Consider the following 20,732-nt stretch of genomic DNA (forward strand, 5'->3'; position numbering starts at 1 on the left):
TGAAGTTCGCTCCCTGCTCCAGCTCATCTGTGGCTCCTCCTCTGAGCGCACAGCCACCACTCCACTTCTCCCACCCCCTTCCAGGCTTTCCAGGCCAAACAGCTGATTGGTGCGGCAAGCCTGAAAGGAATGGATGGATGGAGGGAGAAGCGGAGCGGCGGCGGCACGCTTAGGGAGGAGGCAGAGACAGAGCAGAGGTGAGCTGGGGAGGGGAGTGGTTCCTCTCCCTACTCTGATATAATGCGGCCCCACCTGTAACACGCTGAGATTTTTTGGCTCCCGAGGACCGCGTTATATCGCGGTAGAGGTGTAGTTTTCCATTACAGCTATGAAGAATTTGGAAGGCCACATGACTCAAATGTCTATCTTGCCTTACTTCTTACTCAACATAAATGAAAGTCTTCAGGTGAGAGAATTAGTAATATATACATATGCTGTTGGTACACAATTACATATCTCTTCCCTTGTGGACTTTGCAAGTTAAGTCTGTATTTCCAGATTGCTTGGCTGATACTTCTGAGGCATCCAGATAGCATTAGCATACGTTATTCTCAACTCTGGGAAGACAAAAGTTTGGCTCTTGGGTAGTAGAGATTGTTGTCAGAAAGATGTTCTTCCTTCTATTATATCACTGCTCATAGAGGGGGCTTGTTTTGCAGTAAATAGCAAACTAAATAATTTTGTCAACACTGTAAGTCATGCTCTTACCAAGGAAAGCCATATATCATATTTAGTCTGAAAGTATTTCATTTGTACATTTTCACAGACTGCTCCCTTATATATTGCATGCCAACCTTGCAACAGCAATACATTTCCTAATGCCAAGAAGTTCAGTTATTGTATTTCTCTCTTAGTAGAATTACACAGTGTTGCTCATTGGCTCATAACTTGTTATGAATACGACAGTATGTTTACTTACTGATCTGAGTAATCATGGTCACATTATGCCTCCTCTTTACATTATTCTTTACAATGGCTGTCCATAAAGCGACCACTCTATTGGTAAACCCTTTTATCATGTTGGTCTTGGCTTTGTTTTAAGGCACAACAGCAATCCTGATAAAATAGTAAGAGGCCGTTATGGCTCCCATCTTGAATACAAAAGAATAGCACAAATATGTAGGGACAAAATCAGAAAGGCTGCAGGACAAAGTGAGTTACACATAGCAAGCGACATAAAAGGAAAGAAGAGGTTCCATAAATACATTAGAAGCAAGAGAAAGATGAAGGAAGGTATAGGTCCACTCCTTAGCAGGGAAGGAGAGCTGATAATGGATGACAAGAGGAATGCTGAGTTATTTAATGCCTGTTTTGCTTCAGTATTCTCTAAAAGTATAATTGTGGCTAGATACTTTACACACCTTTTATTAACAACAAAGGGGAAGGAACACAAGCCAAAATAAGGAAAGAACAGGTTAAAGAATATTTAAATAAGTTAGTTGTACTCAAGTTGGTAGGGCCTGACAAAATTCCCCTTAGGGTACCTAAGGAAACAGCAGAAGTAATCCCAGAATCATTAGTGATTATCTTCAAGAACTCAGAGAGGACAGCTGAGGTCGCAGAGGACTGGAAAAAGGCAAATGTATTACTTTTTTTAAAAGAGGAAAAAAGAAGATCTGAGGAATTGTAGACCAGTCAGCCTAACTTTGATATCTAGAAAGATCCTGGAACCAATTATTAATCAGTTTGTGAGCACCTAGGAGATAATAGGGTTATAAGTAATAGCCAACATGGATTTGCCGAGAACAAATCATGCCAAAACAATCTAAGTTCCTTCTTTGATAGGGTTACTAGCCTACTGGATAGGGAGGAAGTGGTGGACATGAGATATCTTGATTTTAGTAAGGCGTTTGACATGAGTCCCACGTGGCATTCTGATAAGAAAACTAGAGAAATGTGATCTAGATGAAATTACTATAAGGTAGATGGAAAACTGGTTGAAAGACTGTACTCAGAGAGTTATCAAAGGTTTGCTGTTTATCTAGTGGAGTCCTACAGGAGTCTGTCCTGGGTCTAACACTATTCAATATTTTCATTAATGACTTAGATAATGGGGTAGAGAGTATGCTTATACAATTTATGGATGATACCAATCTTAGAGGGATTACAAGTGCTTTGAAAGACAGAATTTGATTTCAAAGAGGCCTTGACAAATTGGAGAATTAATCTGAAATCAACAAGATGAAATTCAGTAAAGACAAGTGCAAAGTACTACGCTTAGTAAGGAAAAATCAAATGCACAACTATATAATGGGGAATAACTGACTTCGCGGTAGGGTGACCAGATGTCCTGCTTTTATAGAGACAATCCTGATATTCAGGGCTTTGTCTTGTATAGGCTCCTATCACCTCCCACCCCCATCATGATTTTTCATACTTGCTATCTGGTCACCCTACTCAGCAGTAGTACCGCTGAAAAAGATCTGGGGGTTATAGCGGATCACGAATTGAATAGGAGTCATCAATGCAATGCAGTTGTGAAAAAGGCAAATATCATTCTGGAATGTATTAACAGGAGTGCCATATGTAAGACACAGGAGGTAATTGTGCCACTCTACTCTGCACTGATGAGGCCTCAGCTGGAATACTGTGTCCAAGTCTGCGCACCACACTTTTAAGATGTAGACAAATTGGAGAGAGTCCAGTGGACAGCAACAAAAATCATAAAAGACCAATGAGGAAAAAATTAAACTGGGCTTGTTTAGTCTTGAGAAAAGAAGACTGAGTGAGGGCCTGATATGTTAAGGGCTGGTACAAAGAGAACGGTGATCAATAGTCCATGTGCACTGAAGGTAGGAAAAGAAGTAATGGACTTTATCTGCAGCAATAGAAATGTAGGTTAGCTATTAGGATACACTTTCAAACTATAAGGTTAGTTAGGCTCTGGAACAGACTTCCAAGGGAGGTTGTGGAATAATCATCACTATAGATTTTTAAGTACAGGTTGGACAGACAGCTGTCAGGGATGGTCTAGCTATACTTGGTCCTGCCTCACCACAGAGGGCTGGATTAGATGACCTTCTGAGGTCCTTTTCATCCCTACATTTCTGTCATTCTATATCTGAGATCTCCTTCTTGTACTTTCTTCTGATAGAGTTTTTAACTGTGATTCATCTGCCCCTGAGGGATTACACCATTGCATTTTAGGTCATCAGGTGACTGTGCCTTTGTGGACAGTTCTAAGTCTAAAACTTTCCCTCTCCAATGTTGGAGTATGATGACTATATTTATATATTTTCTCCTTTGTATTCAGTTTAATTCCTCTTATTTTTGTTTTATAGTGTTTAGAAATGTGGTTTTGTTTTATTTTATTTTATTTTTTATATTTAAATAGTTTTAAATACTGCAATTAATTGTTCTGCAGAGCCACCGGGGTAGCGATGAGAGGATACAAAATAAAATTCTCATTCATTACATTAAACCTCACCCAGTATTTATGCAGGAATATGAAATGTCAAACATTCATATATGGTTATGAAAATTAAAGTACGGGAGAGTCTATTGATAGAGATTCTCTAGCTTTTAGTCAGGAGGAGAGAATGGAAGAGGATAAAGTAGGGGCCAGATCAGACAAGAAACATTCTCATAAAAAAGAATCTGACACACCAGAAAAGGGCAGACAAATAAACAGGGACAAGTTTTTAAAGTGCTTGTACACAAATGCTAGAAGTCTAAATAATAAGATGGGTGAACTAGAGTGCCTCGTGTTAAAGGAGGATATTGATATAATAGGCAACACAGAAACCTGGTGGAGTGAGGACAATCAATGAGACACAATCATTCGGGGGTACAAAATATATCGGAAGGACAGAACAGGACCTGGGAGGGGGGAGGGAGAGGAGTGGCACTATATGTAAAAGAAAATGTAGAATCAAATGAAGTAAAAATCTTAAGTGAATCCACATGTTCCACAGAATCTCTGTGGATAGTAATTTCATGCTCTAATAAGAATATAACATTAGGGATCTATTATCGACCACCTGACCAGGACAGGGATAGTGACGATGAAATGCTAAGGGAGATTGGAGAGGCTCTCAGAATAAAGAACTCAATAATAGTGGGGGATTGCAATTATCCCCACATTGACTGGGAACATGTCACCTCAGGATGAAATGCAGAGACAAAATTTCTCGATATTTTAAATGACTGCTTCTTGGAGCAGCTGGTACAGGAACCCACAGGGGGAGAGGCAATTCTTGATTTATTCCTGAGTAGAGCGCAGGATCTGGTCCAAGAGGTAACTATAACAGGACTGCTTGGAAATAGTGACCATAATATAATAACTTTTAACATTCCTGTGGTGGGAAGAACACCTCAACAGCCCAACACTGTGGCATTTAATTTCAGAAAGGAGAACTGTGCAAAAATGAGGGGGTTAGTTAAACAGAAATTAAAAGGCACAGTGATTAGAGTGAAATCCCTGCAAGCTGCATGGACACTTTTCAACGACATCACAATAGAGGTCCAATTTAAATGTATACCCCCAAATTAAAAAATACAATAAAAGAACTAAAAAAGAGCCACCATGGCTTAACAACCATGTAAAGGAAGCAGTGGGAGATAAAAAGGCATCTTTTTAAAAGTGGAAGTCAGATCCTAGTGAGGTAAGTAAAAAGGAGGATAAACACTGCCAAATTAAGTGTAAAAATGTAATAAGAAAAACCAAAAAGGATTTTGAAGAACAGCTAGCCAAAAACTCAAAAGGTAATAACAAAATGTTTTTTAAGTACATCAGAAGCAGGATGCCTGCTAAACAACCAATGGGGCTCCTGCACGATCGAGATACAAAAGGAGCACTTAAAGACGATAAAGTCATTGCGGAGAAACTAAATGAATTCTTTGCTTCAGTCTTCACAGCTGAGGATGTAGGGATGATTCTCAAACCTGAGCCGGCTTTTGTAGGTGATAAATCTGAGGAGTTGTCACAGATTGAGGTGTCACTAGAGGAGGTTTGGGAATTAATTGATAACAGTAACAAATCACCGGGACCAGATGGCATTCACCCAGGAGTTCTGAAAGAATTCAAATGTGAAATTGCAGAACTACTAACTATGGTATGTAACCGGTCCTTTAAATCGGCTTCTGTACCCAGTGACTGGAAGATAGCTAATGTAACGCCAATATTTAAAAAAGGCTCTAGAGGTGATAACGACAATTACAGCCCGGGAAGTCTAAAGTCAGTACCGGGCAAATTAGTTGAAACAATCGTAAAGAATAAAATTGTCACACACATAGAAGAACATAAATTGTTGGGCAAAAGTCAACATGGTTTCTGTAAAGGGAAATGATGTCTTACTAATCTATTAGAGTTCTTTGAAGGGGTCAACAAATATGTGGACGAAGGGGATCCAGTGGACATAATGTACTTAGATTTCAGAAAGTCCTTGACAAAGTCCCTCACCAAAGGCTCTTACGTAAATTAAGTTGTCTTCGATAAGAGGGAAGATCCTTTCATAGATTGAGAACTGGTTAAAAGACAGGGAACAATGGATAGGAATAAATGGTAAATTTTCAGAATGGAGAAGGATAACTAGTGGTGTTCCCCAAGGGTCAGTCCTAGGACCAATCCTAATCAACTTATTCATAAATGATCTGGAGAAAGCGGTAAACGGTGAGGTGACAAAGTTTGCAAATGATGCTAAACTGCTTAAGATAGTTAAGACCAAAGCAGACTGTGAAGAACTTCAGAAAGAGCTCACAAAACTAAGTGATTGGGCAACAAACTGGCAAATGAAATTTAATGTGGATAAATGTAAAGTAATGCACATTGGGAAAAATAACCCCAATTATACATACAGTATGATGGGGGCTAATTTAGCTAATCAGGAAAGAGATTTTGGAGTTATTGTGGATAGTTCTATGAAGACGTCCACGCAGTGTGCAGCGGCAGTCAAAAAAGCAAACAGGATGTTAGGAATCATTAAAAAGGAGATAGAGAATAAGACGGAGAGTATCTTTTTGCCCTTATATAAATCCATGGTACGCCCACATCTTGAATACTGCTTACGGATGTGGTCTGCTCATCTCAGAAAAGATATACTGGCATTAGAAAAGGTTCAGAGAAGGGCAACTAAAATGATTAGGGGTTTGGAACGGGTCCCATATGAGGAGAGATTAAAGAGGCTAGGACTATTCAGGAGAGAGATGAGGCTAGGAGACTAAGGGGATATGATAGAGATCTATAAAATCATAAGTGATGTGGAGAAAGTGAATAAGGAAAAGTTATTTACTTGTTCCCATAATATAAGAACTAGGGGCCACCAAATGAAATTAATGGGCAGCAGGTTTAAAACAAATAAAAGGAAGTTCTTCTTCACACAGCGCACAGTCAACCCGTGGAACTCCTTGCCTGAGGAGGTTGTGAAGGCTAGGACTATAACAGCGTTTAAAAGAGAACTGCATAAATTCATGAAGGTTAAGTCCATTAATGGCTACTAGCCAGGATGGGTAAGGAATCGTGTCCCTAGCCTCTGTTTGTCAGAGGGTGGGGATGGATGGCAAGAGAGACATCACTTGATCGTTACCTGTTAGGTTCACTCCCTCTGGGGCACCTGGCATTAGCCATGGTCAGTAGACAGAATACTGAGCTGGATGGACCTTTGGTCTAACTCAGTACGGTTATTCATATGTTCTTATGTTCATCCATATTGTATTTCAACCACAAATTCTTGATTCATAGTCTACCAAAAGGGGTTATAGAATTTCCATCAGATATTCAAGGTTAGTAAGACCACCAATATTTTAGTAAAACAGTGATTGGAATACACCTGTAGCTCCCAGATACTTCCATGATTTGCTGTAACCTTGCACAAGAGAGTTTACCATGTGCAAAATGGGAATACTGCTACTTAATCGCCAGCTTTGAGGCTTAATTAATGTGTAACAGCACTTCAAAGATGTAAAACTAAGTGTTAATGAAAATGATCATACTAGAGTGCAATGGAGTAAACTTACATGACTCACAAAAAGTACCATGATTCTTTTTATTAAAATTAGATCCTGTGTGAATTTATTTTGATGACTTATAAAACTGTTCATTATAATATTGCAGGCCCATTCATTACAAACCAAGTAACAGCACCAGCAAAGGTCCTGATCCTCCAGCACCAAAAACTACAACAACAAAAGTCTCTTCTGTGAAACCCAAATCTAAACAGCCAAAGATAAAGGCTGAACCACCACCAAAGAAACGGAAAAAATGGAAAGAAGAGTTTTCATCTTCCCAGTCTGATTCTTCTCCTGAAGCCCAGAGTGATGAGGATGGTGAGTGGTGCTCTGTCAGTTTTTATATTTGTTTTTAACTGAATTTAAACTGAAATCATAAGTACATTATAACATATAGTCTATAAATGTTGTGTCATATACAAAATTCCTTTAGAAGGCAGGGAATTTGTCATGAAAATTTAACACCCTCCACATAAAGTTTGTTCTTCCAGCCCCTTACCTTGATGATTAACATTATTAAAAATGTAATATTTTACTCTCCCTTTGAGAGTGGGCAGATTTTACAAGATTGCTTCAGAATGCAATTCTGCTTTAAAGAGCAATAATGTAAGAATGACACATCTTAATCTTACCAGATCTGTTCTTTGTGTGTATTCAGAGTCATAGTTGCTTAGTTGAGTGAGAGGAATACATTTTTAATACTTAGCTCCTTTTAGTCCCACAGAGCCAGGACGTCTATTGCAGAAAAAATTGATTCAATTCTGGATCATGCCTCCTTAACAGAATTGCTTATCAGTTTCCTTATTATGTCCTCAACCACATCTGTGACACCCACTGTTTGCACTGATGTTGCATGGATGTAAAAGTGGGCAGAATTTGGATGCACAGAATCTTTATTACTGGTGGTGATGCATAAACCAGAACAAAAAGGAGCTTGATTTTCAGGTTCATGTTAAGTTTGAACAACTGGCAGTTAGAAAAAAAAATCTTTTGATAGAAAAATCAACCAAATTTGATCTGGAGTCATTCACACAATAATCATGGAACCTTGAGATGCCATTTTTGCAGCCATTTTTCTGGGTAGACCAACCCTTTCAAAGGTTGTTTGTACTATATTTAGATTACTTTGAGAGAGTTTCCATAGTTTTGTTTTTCTCAGTTTGTTGTTTAAATGTCACATGCATATGAAGATAAACTTGGCAGCACCCTGACCCTGTACTGCTGGATTTCCAAGGCACATTCGCCACTGGAATTGAGACTACTGTACGTCTTTCAGCAGTCTGATTTGTCTTGCATACCCCCAAGTTACATCTCATTTAAACACTACTTGCTTACAAAATCAGACATAAAAATACAAAAGTGTCACAGCACACTAGTACTGAAAAATGGCTTATGTTCTCATTTTTACCATATAGTTATAAAATAAATCAATTGTAATATAAATATAGTACTTACGTTTCCGTGTATAGTATGTAGAGCAGTATAAAAAATTCATTGTATGAAATTTTAGTTTGTACTGACTTCGCTAGTGTTTTTTATGTAGCCTGTTGTAAAACTAGGTAAATATCTAGATGAGTTGATGTACCCCCTGGAAGACTTCTGCATACCCCCTACTTCTACGTACCCCTGCTTGAGAACCACTGACTTAGACTAAAGATGAGTTACTGCAGATAATCTAGAGCAGGGGTAAACAACCTATGCCACGTGTGCCGATTTTCAGTGGCACCCACATTGCCCAAGTCTTGGCCACCGGCCCAGGGGGCTCTGCATTTTAATTTAATTTTTAAATAAAGCTTCTTAAACATTTAAAAAACCTTATTTACTTTACATACAACAATAGTTTAGTTATATATTATATACTTATAGAAAGAGACCTTCTAAAAACGTTAAAATGTATTACTGGCATGTGAAACCTTAAATGAGAGTGAATAAATGAAGACTAGGCACACCACTTCTGAAAGGTTGCCGACCCCTGGTCTAGAGCCCCCGTGCTGAAGGTCGCAACTAAAAATAATTTTAATTTTTGATCTAATTAATCATGGTACCAATCTCTCTAACACATACAGCTGTCAGTTTATTAGAGTAAGGACTATTCTGGTGAGGACAGTCACCTATGGCAACTTGGAAACCTGGCAGAATGGAACAGTCTCACTACCTAGTTTGTTGCAAATTCTAACATTGCATGCTGGAATCAGTAAAGTGCCTCAAGAAGCTGAGCAAACAGTTTAGAAGCGTTAATGACTTCGTATAACACATGCGTGATTGAAATGGCTGACTACAAAACTTTTGAAACATCTTGGAAAGTGACAGTAGCTATACATATATCTGTTTGCTAATATAATTGATTATATGTATTTTCATGAGCTCATGAAAACATGACATTGTCTTTCAGTGGTACTTTTGATGCTTAGTGACTTCAGTGTTTTTGAAGGTTTTACCCATTGACTCAGCTGCATCAGTTGGTCTCAGAGAATGTCTAAGTTGCCACTGGCTATTGGTGTTTAGTCTAGTTTGCTTGATGGGAATATTTTGTCCTCCCTTTTCTCCAGATATTTGTCTGCCTCAGTTTTAGAAGGCTCCTACAACCAGAGTATCTAAATGCTGATAATGCAGCTAATTCTGCATCTTTCTGAGAAACATTGTCCTGCTTCTCTGATACATTATAAACCTCCCTTGTTTTGATAAATGCAAAGTTTGACATTTATTTCTGTTGAGAAATAACATGTGTTGTAGTCTCTTGGGATACCACTAGAGGTTGCTTGTGTTTAACAATTAAAGCCTTTTATTTCAAAATAGGAACATATGCTAATATACAAATGTTTTCAGAATATCTGAAGAAGAAAACATTAATTGTATTCCAATTACTTTTCAGAACTTGTCCCTCCATCTCCTTTTTTCACCCGCTTTTTGAATACAAGAGCTATGAAGGAGACCTTTAAGAGTTATATGGAGCTGCTTGTTAGCATTGCCTTAGATCCAGATACAATGCAAGCCTTGGAAAAGAGCAATGGTACGGTGTGTTTTACATTAATTTCTTTGTGCTCTGCTTTGTTTTGTCCCATGATTATCATTTATTTTTATTTTACGTACCTTTTTTTATTAATAAAACAAATATGAAAACTCTTCTTGTTTCACAGCTGTACCTTAACCTATACTTTTTTATGCAAGTAATGTACTATATGTAATTTGTATTGGTTTCAGGTTGCCGCAAATTCATGTTTTCCCAGATTCCACATACTTGGTACCACATGAGACACCGTTTCGAGTTTGTACTTGCTCTGTATCTAAAAGTTCTAAACAGGGAGATGTTCAGAGCAAACAGTATTTTTTGCCCCAGTAGAGCAGCCAGAGTAGTAGTATTGCCGTGATAGCGTCTGTGACCACTTTGCTCCAAATTTCAGTTTCATCACATCATGACTTTCATGAGAAGTGGACACCAATATAAATGCGTGGGTGAAATACTAATATATCTGAATGAGTTTACCACACTGCCCTAATATTACTGTATTGTTTAAATCCAGATCAGGATTTAATGGAGGAATTTTTTAACTTTATGTTTTGTTTAAAATATTACTGTATTATTCCGATTGCTTTAAACTACTCCAGAGGGACTTGTCATCTGGTTATATTGGGCCCCTCTCCTGTTAGCATCACTAATGAACCTCGCTTTTTTTTTTTTTAAATCAAGATCACCATTGCCAATAATAGACCTACAAATGCTAATTTTATTTAAAAACCATTTCAGTTGTGTGCCTAGTTTTTCAAGCAGAGACATACTCATTACTTTATGAAGTTCTGATTTCTGAGCTGTTTGGGTTTAAGATTAATGTTTGAACACACATGTCCAGGTTGTCTTCAAGAGAACTGCTGTTTGGTGGGCGTGTCATTTGAATTTCAGCTTGTTAGAACTATGCACTATAGTGGACTGTAGCATACAATGTCTGTTCTGTGTCTTGGAAATTTAACACAGAAAGCATTAGACTTGAGACACTGATAGAAAGCGTGGGTTTCACATAGTATACAGCTGCTACAACATGGGGCCCTGTGTTGCTAATTTCAGTTTATCCATATTTCGAAAGCTATTTGCTGTTTGAGACTCTACCCTCTCTCTCTATACATAAAGGGCACAGTCCTGCAGCTGTTATGTCAACAGTCCCAATGAAGGCAATAGGACTGCTGATGCTTGTAAAAACTGCAGGATTGAGCAGCAAATTAAAAGCTAATGAACAATCTTCTCAAGCACCAGTGGCCACCTACCTTGCTACCTAAGTTCTAACATCTCTTATGCAATTGTGTAACTATATATAATAGTAAGTGTTGGGAAGCCTTACTAATAGGCAGTGCTACTACCCCTACCTATAATAAATCCAAGCTAAGCCGTGTATATGTGTAATATATGACAGGCAGTTTGAAACACACACACACACTCTTCAGCTGAGAGGAGCCTGTCTCTGAACTGAAAATTGTCTTGCATAACAGGGAGGGATTTAGAGAACAATTTAAAGTTGTCTGTAAGGTTCATTCTCTGCACTGCCCTGTCCGTCTCCTTTCTGAACTTTTCATCACAAATCAAAGAACAGAATAACAGTTAGATTTACATTTAGCTGTTGGCCTGGATATTATAATGTATGTGGCCTTTGCATATTTGCCAAGTTTTAGAGTCAAGTACTAAGTTCTGTATCTTCACATGTAGATCTCAGTATGTAATTTCCCTTTCCTATTTAAAGCAAGGGTATATGAGCAAAATGTATTATTTTGGACTTGGATTATTTTATGCTAATAAATATGGTAAAGTGGCCCACCTGACGTAAGGGTTTTATGTAAATAATTGCCTTACATCTATACTTAACTATTATGTATTTTTTCATGTCTTTCAGATGAGCTTCTTTTGCCTCATATGAGAAAAATTGATGGCATGCTGAATGACAACAGGAAAAGACTGCTTTCCAAATTACGTTTGGAGCATACGTTCAAGGTATTTCCTTTTAAAATTTCAGATTATTTTAAAACAAAGTCCTAAACAAATCACTAATTATATACAAGTATACTGAGATGGCAAAATTTGTACTGGGAATGGAATATGAGGTTTGAAAGATACTTTGAATTAAATGTTTGCTAAGTGGAATATATTAACATTTTGTGGTAGAGATGTTTCTGCTGTAGAGCTTAAAGTTCAGTTGAACTTCCTAAGCTTTAATGTTCATTTTAAAGCCTTTTCTCTTCTATGCTTCTCAAGTTTCTTGTCAGAAAATCAAACTCTTGTCCCTTTGGAGCTGCTTTTATTTTTTTTAAAGGATACCTGTATTTCTGCCCCATGATGCTGCCCCATCGTGCATCCCAGCTCTTCAGCTGTGGTGAGGTGCAGAGAGCAGCACCAGGGCTCCCTAGGCCAGAGGTGAGGGATCAAGGAAGATGAAACAGTCAAGCACCCTTTCATACCCACAGTCCCGAGTTAAGGGGTGGGAGCACCATAGGTCAGACAACCGCAGTGTGTCTCATCCTTTGAAACAGTGGACAATAAATTGTTGTGGGCTGGTCAGGGTCAAGAAACACCAGCACTACCACCCCACAACTTGTGTATTGATGGGAAAGACAGGCTATAGTGCCACCTACTCTTCTCCCTGTCCCAAACAGCTATGCATAACCCATCCAAAATAGACAAGAGGGATGGAGTAGGTTTTGAAGGAGGGGCAAAGAGAAAAGAGGCTAATTTTACTGCTTCTGGAAACTGGCTACCCAGGCTCTGATCTCCTGTCCCAATGCTGCTTCACTTTTCTGCCAAAACAGCTCCTTGAAACACTGTGGGTAAAGCATCGGAAGTAGGTTTGTCTCTTGCCCCTCTCTCTCTCCTTTCCCAGCTCAATCACAACAGGGGTTTAAAATGGAGCTGGTAAGACACAGTCCCACTTCTTTTCTTACACTTGGTGCTTCAGCAGAACAGAGCATCACTGGATGAAATCCGGTGACCTGCGTTATGGATGGGCTAAGACTAGATGATCATAATGATCTCTTTTGGCCCCAAAATCTTTGAAGAAAGAAGCACTGTATCAGCCCTATCTGTAGACAGCAGACAAAGTCCGGGAGATAAAATCCTGTTTCCTGCATCCTGCAGGCAGTTTCCAGCATCAGTGAAACTGGCTGCAGCTGTCTTGCCCTACCTTCTTGAATCTGCTCCTGCCCACAGGACTGGGGCACTTTTTTGGAGAGTTTTGTATTCCATCCCTACCACCTGCCTATCTCTGGGGCTGAGTGCATACGTGTCTGTATGAGGAAGAGAGCAAGGGTAAATATCAGTGTCATTTTTTCCCCCTTATGCTAAAAATAATAAGGATAGGTCTGTTGATTAATCTCCGTTTTAAATACACTGTTAAACAATAGAATACCAATTGAAATTTATTAAATATTTTTGGATATTTTTCTACATTTTCAAATATATTGATTTCCGTTACAACACAGAATATAAAGTTTACTGTGGTCACTGTATATTATTTTTTATTACAAATATTTGCACTGTAAAAATGCTTTATTGTGAAAGGGCAGCTTACAAATGTAGATTTTTGTTGTTGTTACATAACTGCACTCAAAAACAAAGCAACCTAGAACTTTAGAGCCAATAGGTCCACTCAGTCCTATTTCTTGTTCAGCCAATTGCTAAGACAAACAAATATATTTACATTTACAGGAGATAATGCTGCCCGCTTTTTGTTTATAATGTCACTTGAAAGTGAGAACAGACATTTGCATGGCACATTTGTAGTCAGTATTGCAAGATACACCTCTACCCTGATATAACACGACCCGATATAACACGAATTCGGATATAACGCGGTAAAGCAGCACTCTGGGGCCAGGGCTGCATGCTCTGGTGGATCAAAGCAAGTTCAATATAATGCCGTTTCACCTATAACGCAGTAAAGTTTTTTGACTCCCAAGGACAGCGTTTTATCGGGGTAGAGGTGTATTTATGTGCCAGATATGCTAAACATTTGTATGTCCCTTCATGCTTTGGCTACCATTTCAGAGGACATGCTTCCGTGCTGATGATGCTCGTTTAAAAAAAAAATGCATTAATTAAACTTGGGGGAGAATTGTATGTCTCCTGCTCTGTGTTTTACCCGCATTCTGCCATATATTTCATGTTATAGCAGTCTCGGATGATGACCCCACCATGTTGTTCGTTTTAAGAACACTTTCACTGCAGATTTGACAAAACGCAAAGAAGGTACCAATGTGAGATTTCTAAAGGTAGCTACAGCACTCGACCTACGATTTTAAGAATTTGAAGTGCCTTCCAAAATCTGAGAGGGATGAGGTGTGGAGCATGCTTTCAGAAGTCTTCAAAGAGCAACACTCCCATGCGGAAACTACAGAAACCAAACCACCCAAAAAGAAAATCAACTTTCTGCTGGTGGCGTCTGACTCAGATGATGAAAATGAACATGAGTTGGTCTGCACTGCTTTGGATCGTTATCTAGCAGAACTCATCATCAGCATGGAAGCACATTCTCTGGAATGGTGGTTGAAGCATGAAGGGACATGTGAATCTTTAGTGCATCTGGCACGTAAATACCGTGCAACGCTGGCTACAACAGTGCCATGTGAATGCCTATTCTTGCTTTCAGGTGATGTTGTAAACAAGAAGGGGGCAGTGTTATCTCCTGCAAATGTAAACAAACTTGTTTGTCTGAGTGGCTGAAGAAGTAGTATTTTTATTTTTACAGTGCAAATATTTGTAATAAAAAATAAATATAAAGTGAGCAGTGTACACTTTGTGTTCTGTGTTGTAACTGAAATCAATATATTTGAAAATGCGGAAAACATCCAAAAATATTTATGTAAATTGTTTAACAGTGCAATTAATCACACTTAATTTTTTTGATCACTTGACAGCCCTCATAAGGGATGTTTATTTCCTAACTGATTTCCCTGCCTGTTTTGTGGGTGTCATCATGGCTTTCTGTTCCAGGGATGAAGGCATTGTTGACTAGGGTGGATTGATTTAAATCATCGCTTTTAATCTTGTTTTGTAGTTTCACTTTCCAGTCAGTTTCCTAAAGAAGGGTTTATTTGCGTTGGTAGGTAGCCATTAAAACATGTTGATTTATATCTGTGTATGTCCTTTTTGCTAACCAAGAGGATATCTATACACCTTTATTTAAGCTGTTAAATAGTTTTACATACATTTATTTAGATTCTTCTGTTTCACTTTTTTATTATGTTAGAATGACGCATTTCTTATTTACTAGATGATGGAGTGTTTGGAGTTGTTTTTTATTCTTGGTTTTTGTCAAGTTTTATTTGGAGAAATTGGAATTTTTACAAATGTACAAACACAAGAGTTCAAACTGTTCTTTTATTAGTTAAAATACTTTAACATAAATTTGCTGGCTGCATAAGAAAAAAAGATCTTGTCAAACTAACCCTATAACATGCAGAAAATTAAAACTGATTTATCAAAAATACTATTATCTGTAATTAGTGAATTGAACTAATTGTTTCTGGTCACATGTCCATCTAGACTTTAGAACTAAGAGATCTCATCTTCTCTCACACAGTTTTATTCATCAGTTGGAAGAGGAAGACAAGCTTTTAGCCTTTTCATCTCCCAATGTGTTTCTTAACTTTGAAGAACAGTCATTAAACTGAACTAGTTAAATAAACTGAAAATAAGTAAATATACACTCTGCATGTGCAAAAGAGGCTACTGCTGACAAACGCTGATTTAGCAGCGCATCATAGATTCAACATAGAATGTCAGGGTTGGAAGGGACCTCAGGAGGTCATCTACTCCAACCCCCTGCTCAAAGCAGGACCAGTCCCCAGACAGATTTTTGCCCCATCCCTAAATGGCCCCCTCAATGATTGAACTCATGACCCTAGGTTTAGCAACCAATGCGCAAACCACTGAGCTCTCCCTGCCCCCATCATCAAACTCTGTTTCCAGGTGTTAGCCAGTGACTTCTACCTGTTCAGTGGTTTGACTTTCTTCAAAACTTTCGCAGCAAACATATGCTGCTTAGTATAGTTTTTTAGTTTAATTTAGATTATTTTAATAGATTCTACTAAATTTAAACCTTAACATGGGCTGTAATAATTTTCAGATTTAATTTAAATAGGTTTATATTTAAAAAGATAAATGTATTTAATTACAAAATTTTAAAAATAGGTATTTTTTAATTAATTTTTATCCACCCTGTTGTAGGTACCAGTCCTGTTTTCCTCTCTTTGTTAATCTAGGACTTTGGGACAAGAGGGTTAATTATCTCCCCATCTCATCACTACTGAAAAGCTGTTCCCTGCAGAAGCAGTAGTTCCTGCTCCTATCTTCCCACTAGCCCTCTGTGGCTCCCTCATGGCAACAGCAAAGCTCCTGGAGGGTGTCTAAATCTCTGATACTTTTCATAATAAATACAAATGGTCTGTTTAACTGACCCTGAGCCTCCATTTTTATTTTGTTGTTGTTTTTACAGTGAGAGTTAGGGACATAATGCCAATTTGATTCCCACTGTGCTAATACTTCTGTAGCTAATCATTACACCCAGTTAGAAGAAAAGCATCTTTAGCATGCACAAGATTGTCACAGTTATATAATATTATATCCATTTACTCCCTAGATCGTGTTACAAATTCCAGCTGTATAAAGAAGCTTTTGTTTTCTGTTCACCCAATAAAAGAAAGTAAATTATGTCTCTTAAATCAGATAATATAGGCCCAATCCTACAGCTTGATCTGTATGGAAGGATCTGCCCACATGGATCAGATTGCAGGATCAGGGCATATGTTTGTAAAATGGCTCATTTTGTTGGTATGTCTGTATTTCTAGCACAGAAGTACAAGCCTGTATCATGTCTGTATTAGCAATTTTGTAGTAATTAAAGGCTAATTTCCTACCATGAACATCTCTATTGGTTTGATACCACATAGGTTACATACTTTTAAAATCCAGTTTAATCCATTATTTAGAACAAGAAAGCCTGTTTTTATAATAATGTTGATAAAAATGACTAGTTCAGGTGTTAGAGATTCAGACTAGGCAAACAACAAGTAAAAGATGGAAATACATTGGTTACTCAGGAGCACCATCATTTCTGCATACTTTTTAATACTCTGTACTGATAACCCTGTATAGTAATTATATATTAATGGAAATGGACAATATGGGATATTTGAGTTTAGAATTGCAAACCAAATCATACAGTAAAATCACCAATCAATAATCAAATCAGCAGCTTTGTCTATACACTTTTCTTCACAGTTCTAACAGCTATAAAATCCCACTCTGTCTGGTTATTATCTTATTTCAGTAAACAAAATTAAACTATTCTTTTTATGTTAGTTTCATCTCTGTAAATTAACTCTGTCTTTTAGATACAACTCAACAATGTACGTGTTTGGTAATTTATTAGACTTATTACAAATGTTGTTCAGAATAGAATTGTTAGTTAACATCAATTGTGCTTCATTTCTTGGAAGTTTCATTTTCTATAAAGTACTCACCATTCAAAGTCATCTGTCTCTTTCCACTGAGCAAGTCCAATTTATAGCTTGTCCTCTTGACCCACCAGAACATGGAAATGACTAGTATTTTCCTCCTCTTCCTTCCAATTCAAAACTAGTGCTGTTTTGGGTCAGTGCTCCTGTTTGAAGTCTGTTCTACTCCATATTAATAGACAATAGCATTGAGCCAGTGACGGATGAGGCAGGACTTCCTGGCATAAGACTGAAATTCAGAGAATGCCGTGAAACTCTACAGAGAATTCTATAACAGGTAGAAAATTAGACTCACGGAGGGAAAAACAATCTGGTGGAGTCATTTTTCTTAACTTGAAGGCTGCTGCTATGACTAGTCTACATTTTGGTCGCTTGAGCTGACTAGTACCAGAATACAACTGTCTCTTTTGCACATGGATTTTTAGTTTCCTCCTGAGATTGTTACTAAGGGAAAAGTAACTAATCTGTTAAAACACTAATTAAGCACATTTTGTTTTCAGGGACACAGTACCAGGTGCCTGGAAACTGTAGGAATCTTGACAGGAGAGTCCTTGAATTCTGTAACTGTTCATTAAAAAGTTCATCTTATCATCTGTAGACTATATAAGGCACCATTAGTTTTAATTTGAACATTTTAACCCCTTAATTTCTGGTAGCAGTAAGTCCAACTGTATGCCAAATTCTTTCCTGTAATTTGTTATAGTCACATTTCCCTGAGCAATGTAGTAATTTATGCAAGTAAAGAAATATATTCAGTTAAATGAATATATTGTCTCTGGATGAAAGTAAGATATTACATAATACAATGGAACTTTTTAAAAAATTATTTGTTAAAATAATTATACATTTTTGCAAAAGGTGTTATTCATTTAACACATAATGCAAAACTGAAGTTAGTAAAAATAAAGTACACCACGATTTAGTTAGTGTGTATCTCAGAAATGTTCTCATGTTTTGCTGGAGATCTATAGATGTATCTATAGCAGAATGATTACATCTAGTGCCATTTGTTGCAAATGTAGTGACAACACATCTTTCATGTGAAATTCTATACATCCAAACCCTTCTCTGAAGATGAACTATAGGTACCCTTTCCCCATGAAATTAACTAAGGCTTAAGGCTTAGCCTGTTCTACAAAGCTTTGCCAGCATAGTTTTGTCAGCTAGGGGTGTGAGAAAATTACATACCCTTGCAGACATAGATATGCTGACAAAACTCCCAGTGTAGATGCAATTGTACCAGCGGAAAAGTGCTTCTTTTGGCATAGCTAATGTCATTCAGGGAGGTAATGTAGCTATATGCCAGCTGAACTCCTTTTGTTGGTTTATGTTGTGTCTCCACTAAGGGGTTCTGCCAGCATATAGCTATACCAGCAAGTGATACAGAGGAACGAGTACTGGGTTGGGAGCTGGGACCTCTAAATTCTAATCCTGCCTCTTCACTTAACTGCATGTCCTTGGCCAAGTTACTTAACCTCTCTTAACTTAGTTTCTCTGTCTTTAAAATGAGACTATTAATACCTCTCCTTACTGACCTTAAGGCTCTCTTAAACCAAGTAAGAATATCTGCATTAGGGGGTGCACCAATTTAATTATAAACCAGTTTACTATTAAAATCAGTATAATTTTCTGGTATAGATAAGGCTTAAATGTTAATTTAACACTGCAGTGATTCCATCTTCTAGATGAAGATTCCGTGTTAGGGTAGTTGTTTCAAGAATCCAAAGTATTACTGTCACATGCTCTAAGTAAAGCAGCAGCAGCAACATTTCGGGGAGGGAGCTTGCATTTTTTGGAGCCAGCTGCAGTGTTACCAGCAGTCATGATTTCATCACAAGTCTTGCAATATTTGATACTTTTCTTAAAGCTCCAGCTCTTGGATTCATGTGATTACATGAGAATCTGAGCTTTCACTTTAAAAAAGTTTCTAACCCTTGTGTTTGCAGAGAAAAGTTTGAAAACATGAATCCTAAAATATATCAGAAGGCAACTAAAAAAAATTAAAATGGTATTTTTTAAAATGGTGTGGAATTTAATGCTAATTGCATATATTTTTTTGAGCCTCATGGTTTTTAAACATGTGATATTGGCAGTACTACAACAACAGGGGCCTGAAGAATACTTTCAAAAGCTTTCTTAATTAATGAGAACACATGCAGCTAAGGATAGTTACAGTGTTTCACTTTAGGTTTTGTTCTAGGGCTCCCATTATCTGACCTTAAAGGACAGTTGAGTGTCTCTACTCATACAGTCCTTTGCATTCCGCTATCAAGGGAATTAATTAATTGTCTCTTTTGTACTGTTTGTTTTGGGAATTGGATACAGAGACCTTCTAACGCATGTTACAAAAAGGGGAACTGAAAGGTGGGGAACTGCTACATATAATTGCCATTCACCTCTGAGTCAGTAGTTTGACTAACTCAGATCAAGAGTGCCCAAAAGTCGCTACTGTTCTACAGCTTTTTGGTGCCCCTGTATAAAATGGGATGGACAGATCCTCATTTAAAAAAGGAATCAAAACAAAATAGCATGCCACAGCAATACATTATTTCTATACCCTGTAGAGAGTTCAGGGTTTTTTTATGATGGATGTACCTCACTACTTCACCTGGAAATCAAATGTTATGATTAATAAAATCCATGTGAAAAAAATTTGGGAACATATGGAATTAGTTGGGTGTCAGCAATTAGGGCGGCCTCAGATGCTGCTAATAGACTTGGGAAGGAGGGGAAAGAAGAAGGCATTCTAAATCTTAATTAGGATTTTCGGGGGGGGTTGTTTTCATTTAAAGAAGTTTAGGTCAAGGAATGGACCTATGTGAAGGGATTGGATGTTTTTTTGTTGTTGTTTGTTTGTTTTTGACACTTTAGAGGATATCTCAGACCCCTTTGGCTATCTAGCTACTACTGTTTCCTTCTTTAATCTTAAAATTTGTAAGGGCTTGCTCTTTACTGACCTCCCCCTCCCCCATTCCAATTTTCTAGTAACAGACAGTGCTTTGTATTTGTCTCCCTCTGACTTATTTTTCATTCATGTGCACCCTCTGACTAACCAATGTATTCATTTAAAACTTTCTTAATTGTAAGTTCTCAAAATTGTATTAAATTTTTGAACTGATGTCAAAGTTCAGATTTTTGTGTGCAGATGTGGAGGGGAGTTAAACAAAGACAGCCCTTGATGAGGTTTTCAATTTAAAATAAATAGAGTTCCCACATCTTAAAACATTTGCAGTATTCAAACTGTTCTTTCAGTGAGATTAAGTCCTATCAAAAGACTACCTCGCATCTTGGGGGCA

The 20,732-nt window shown here is 37.7% G+C and overlaps 1 protein-coding gene across 6 annotated transcripts in view; it reads left to right on the forward strand.

The window, feature by feature from the left end:
- The window catches only part of QSER1 (glutamine and serine rich 1), a 77,902-nt gene that overhangs the window by 49,991 nt on the left and 7,179 nt on the right, over window positions 1-20,732 (forward strand). For 5 of the 6 annotated variants that reach the window (XM_030560283.1, XM_030560277.1, XM_030560278.1 and 2 more), the window contains 3 exons: window positions 7,052-7,263; window positions 9,818-9,955; window positions 11,823-11,920. In XM_030560283.1, the coding sequence (XP_030416143.1) occupies window positions 7,052-7,263; window positions 9,818-9,955; window positions 11,823-11,920 (448 nt within the window). Of the gene's footprint in view, window positions 1-7,051; window positions 7,264-9,817; window positions 9,956-11,822; window positions 11,921-15,500; window positions 15,751-20,732 lie in introns of those variants that run through there. The other variant, XM_030560282.1, reaches the window with a different exon arrangement.

The sequence above is a fragment of the Gopherus evgoodei genome, chromosome 4 (assembly GCF_007399415.2).
Source record: "Gopherus evgoodei ecotype Sinaloan lineage chromosome 4, rGopEvg1_v1.p, whole genome shotgun sequence".
Lineage (NCBI taxonomy): Eukaryota > Metazoa > Chordata > Testudines > Testudinidae > Gopherus > Gopherus evgoodei.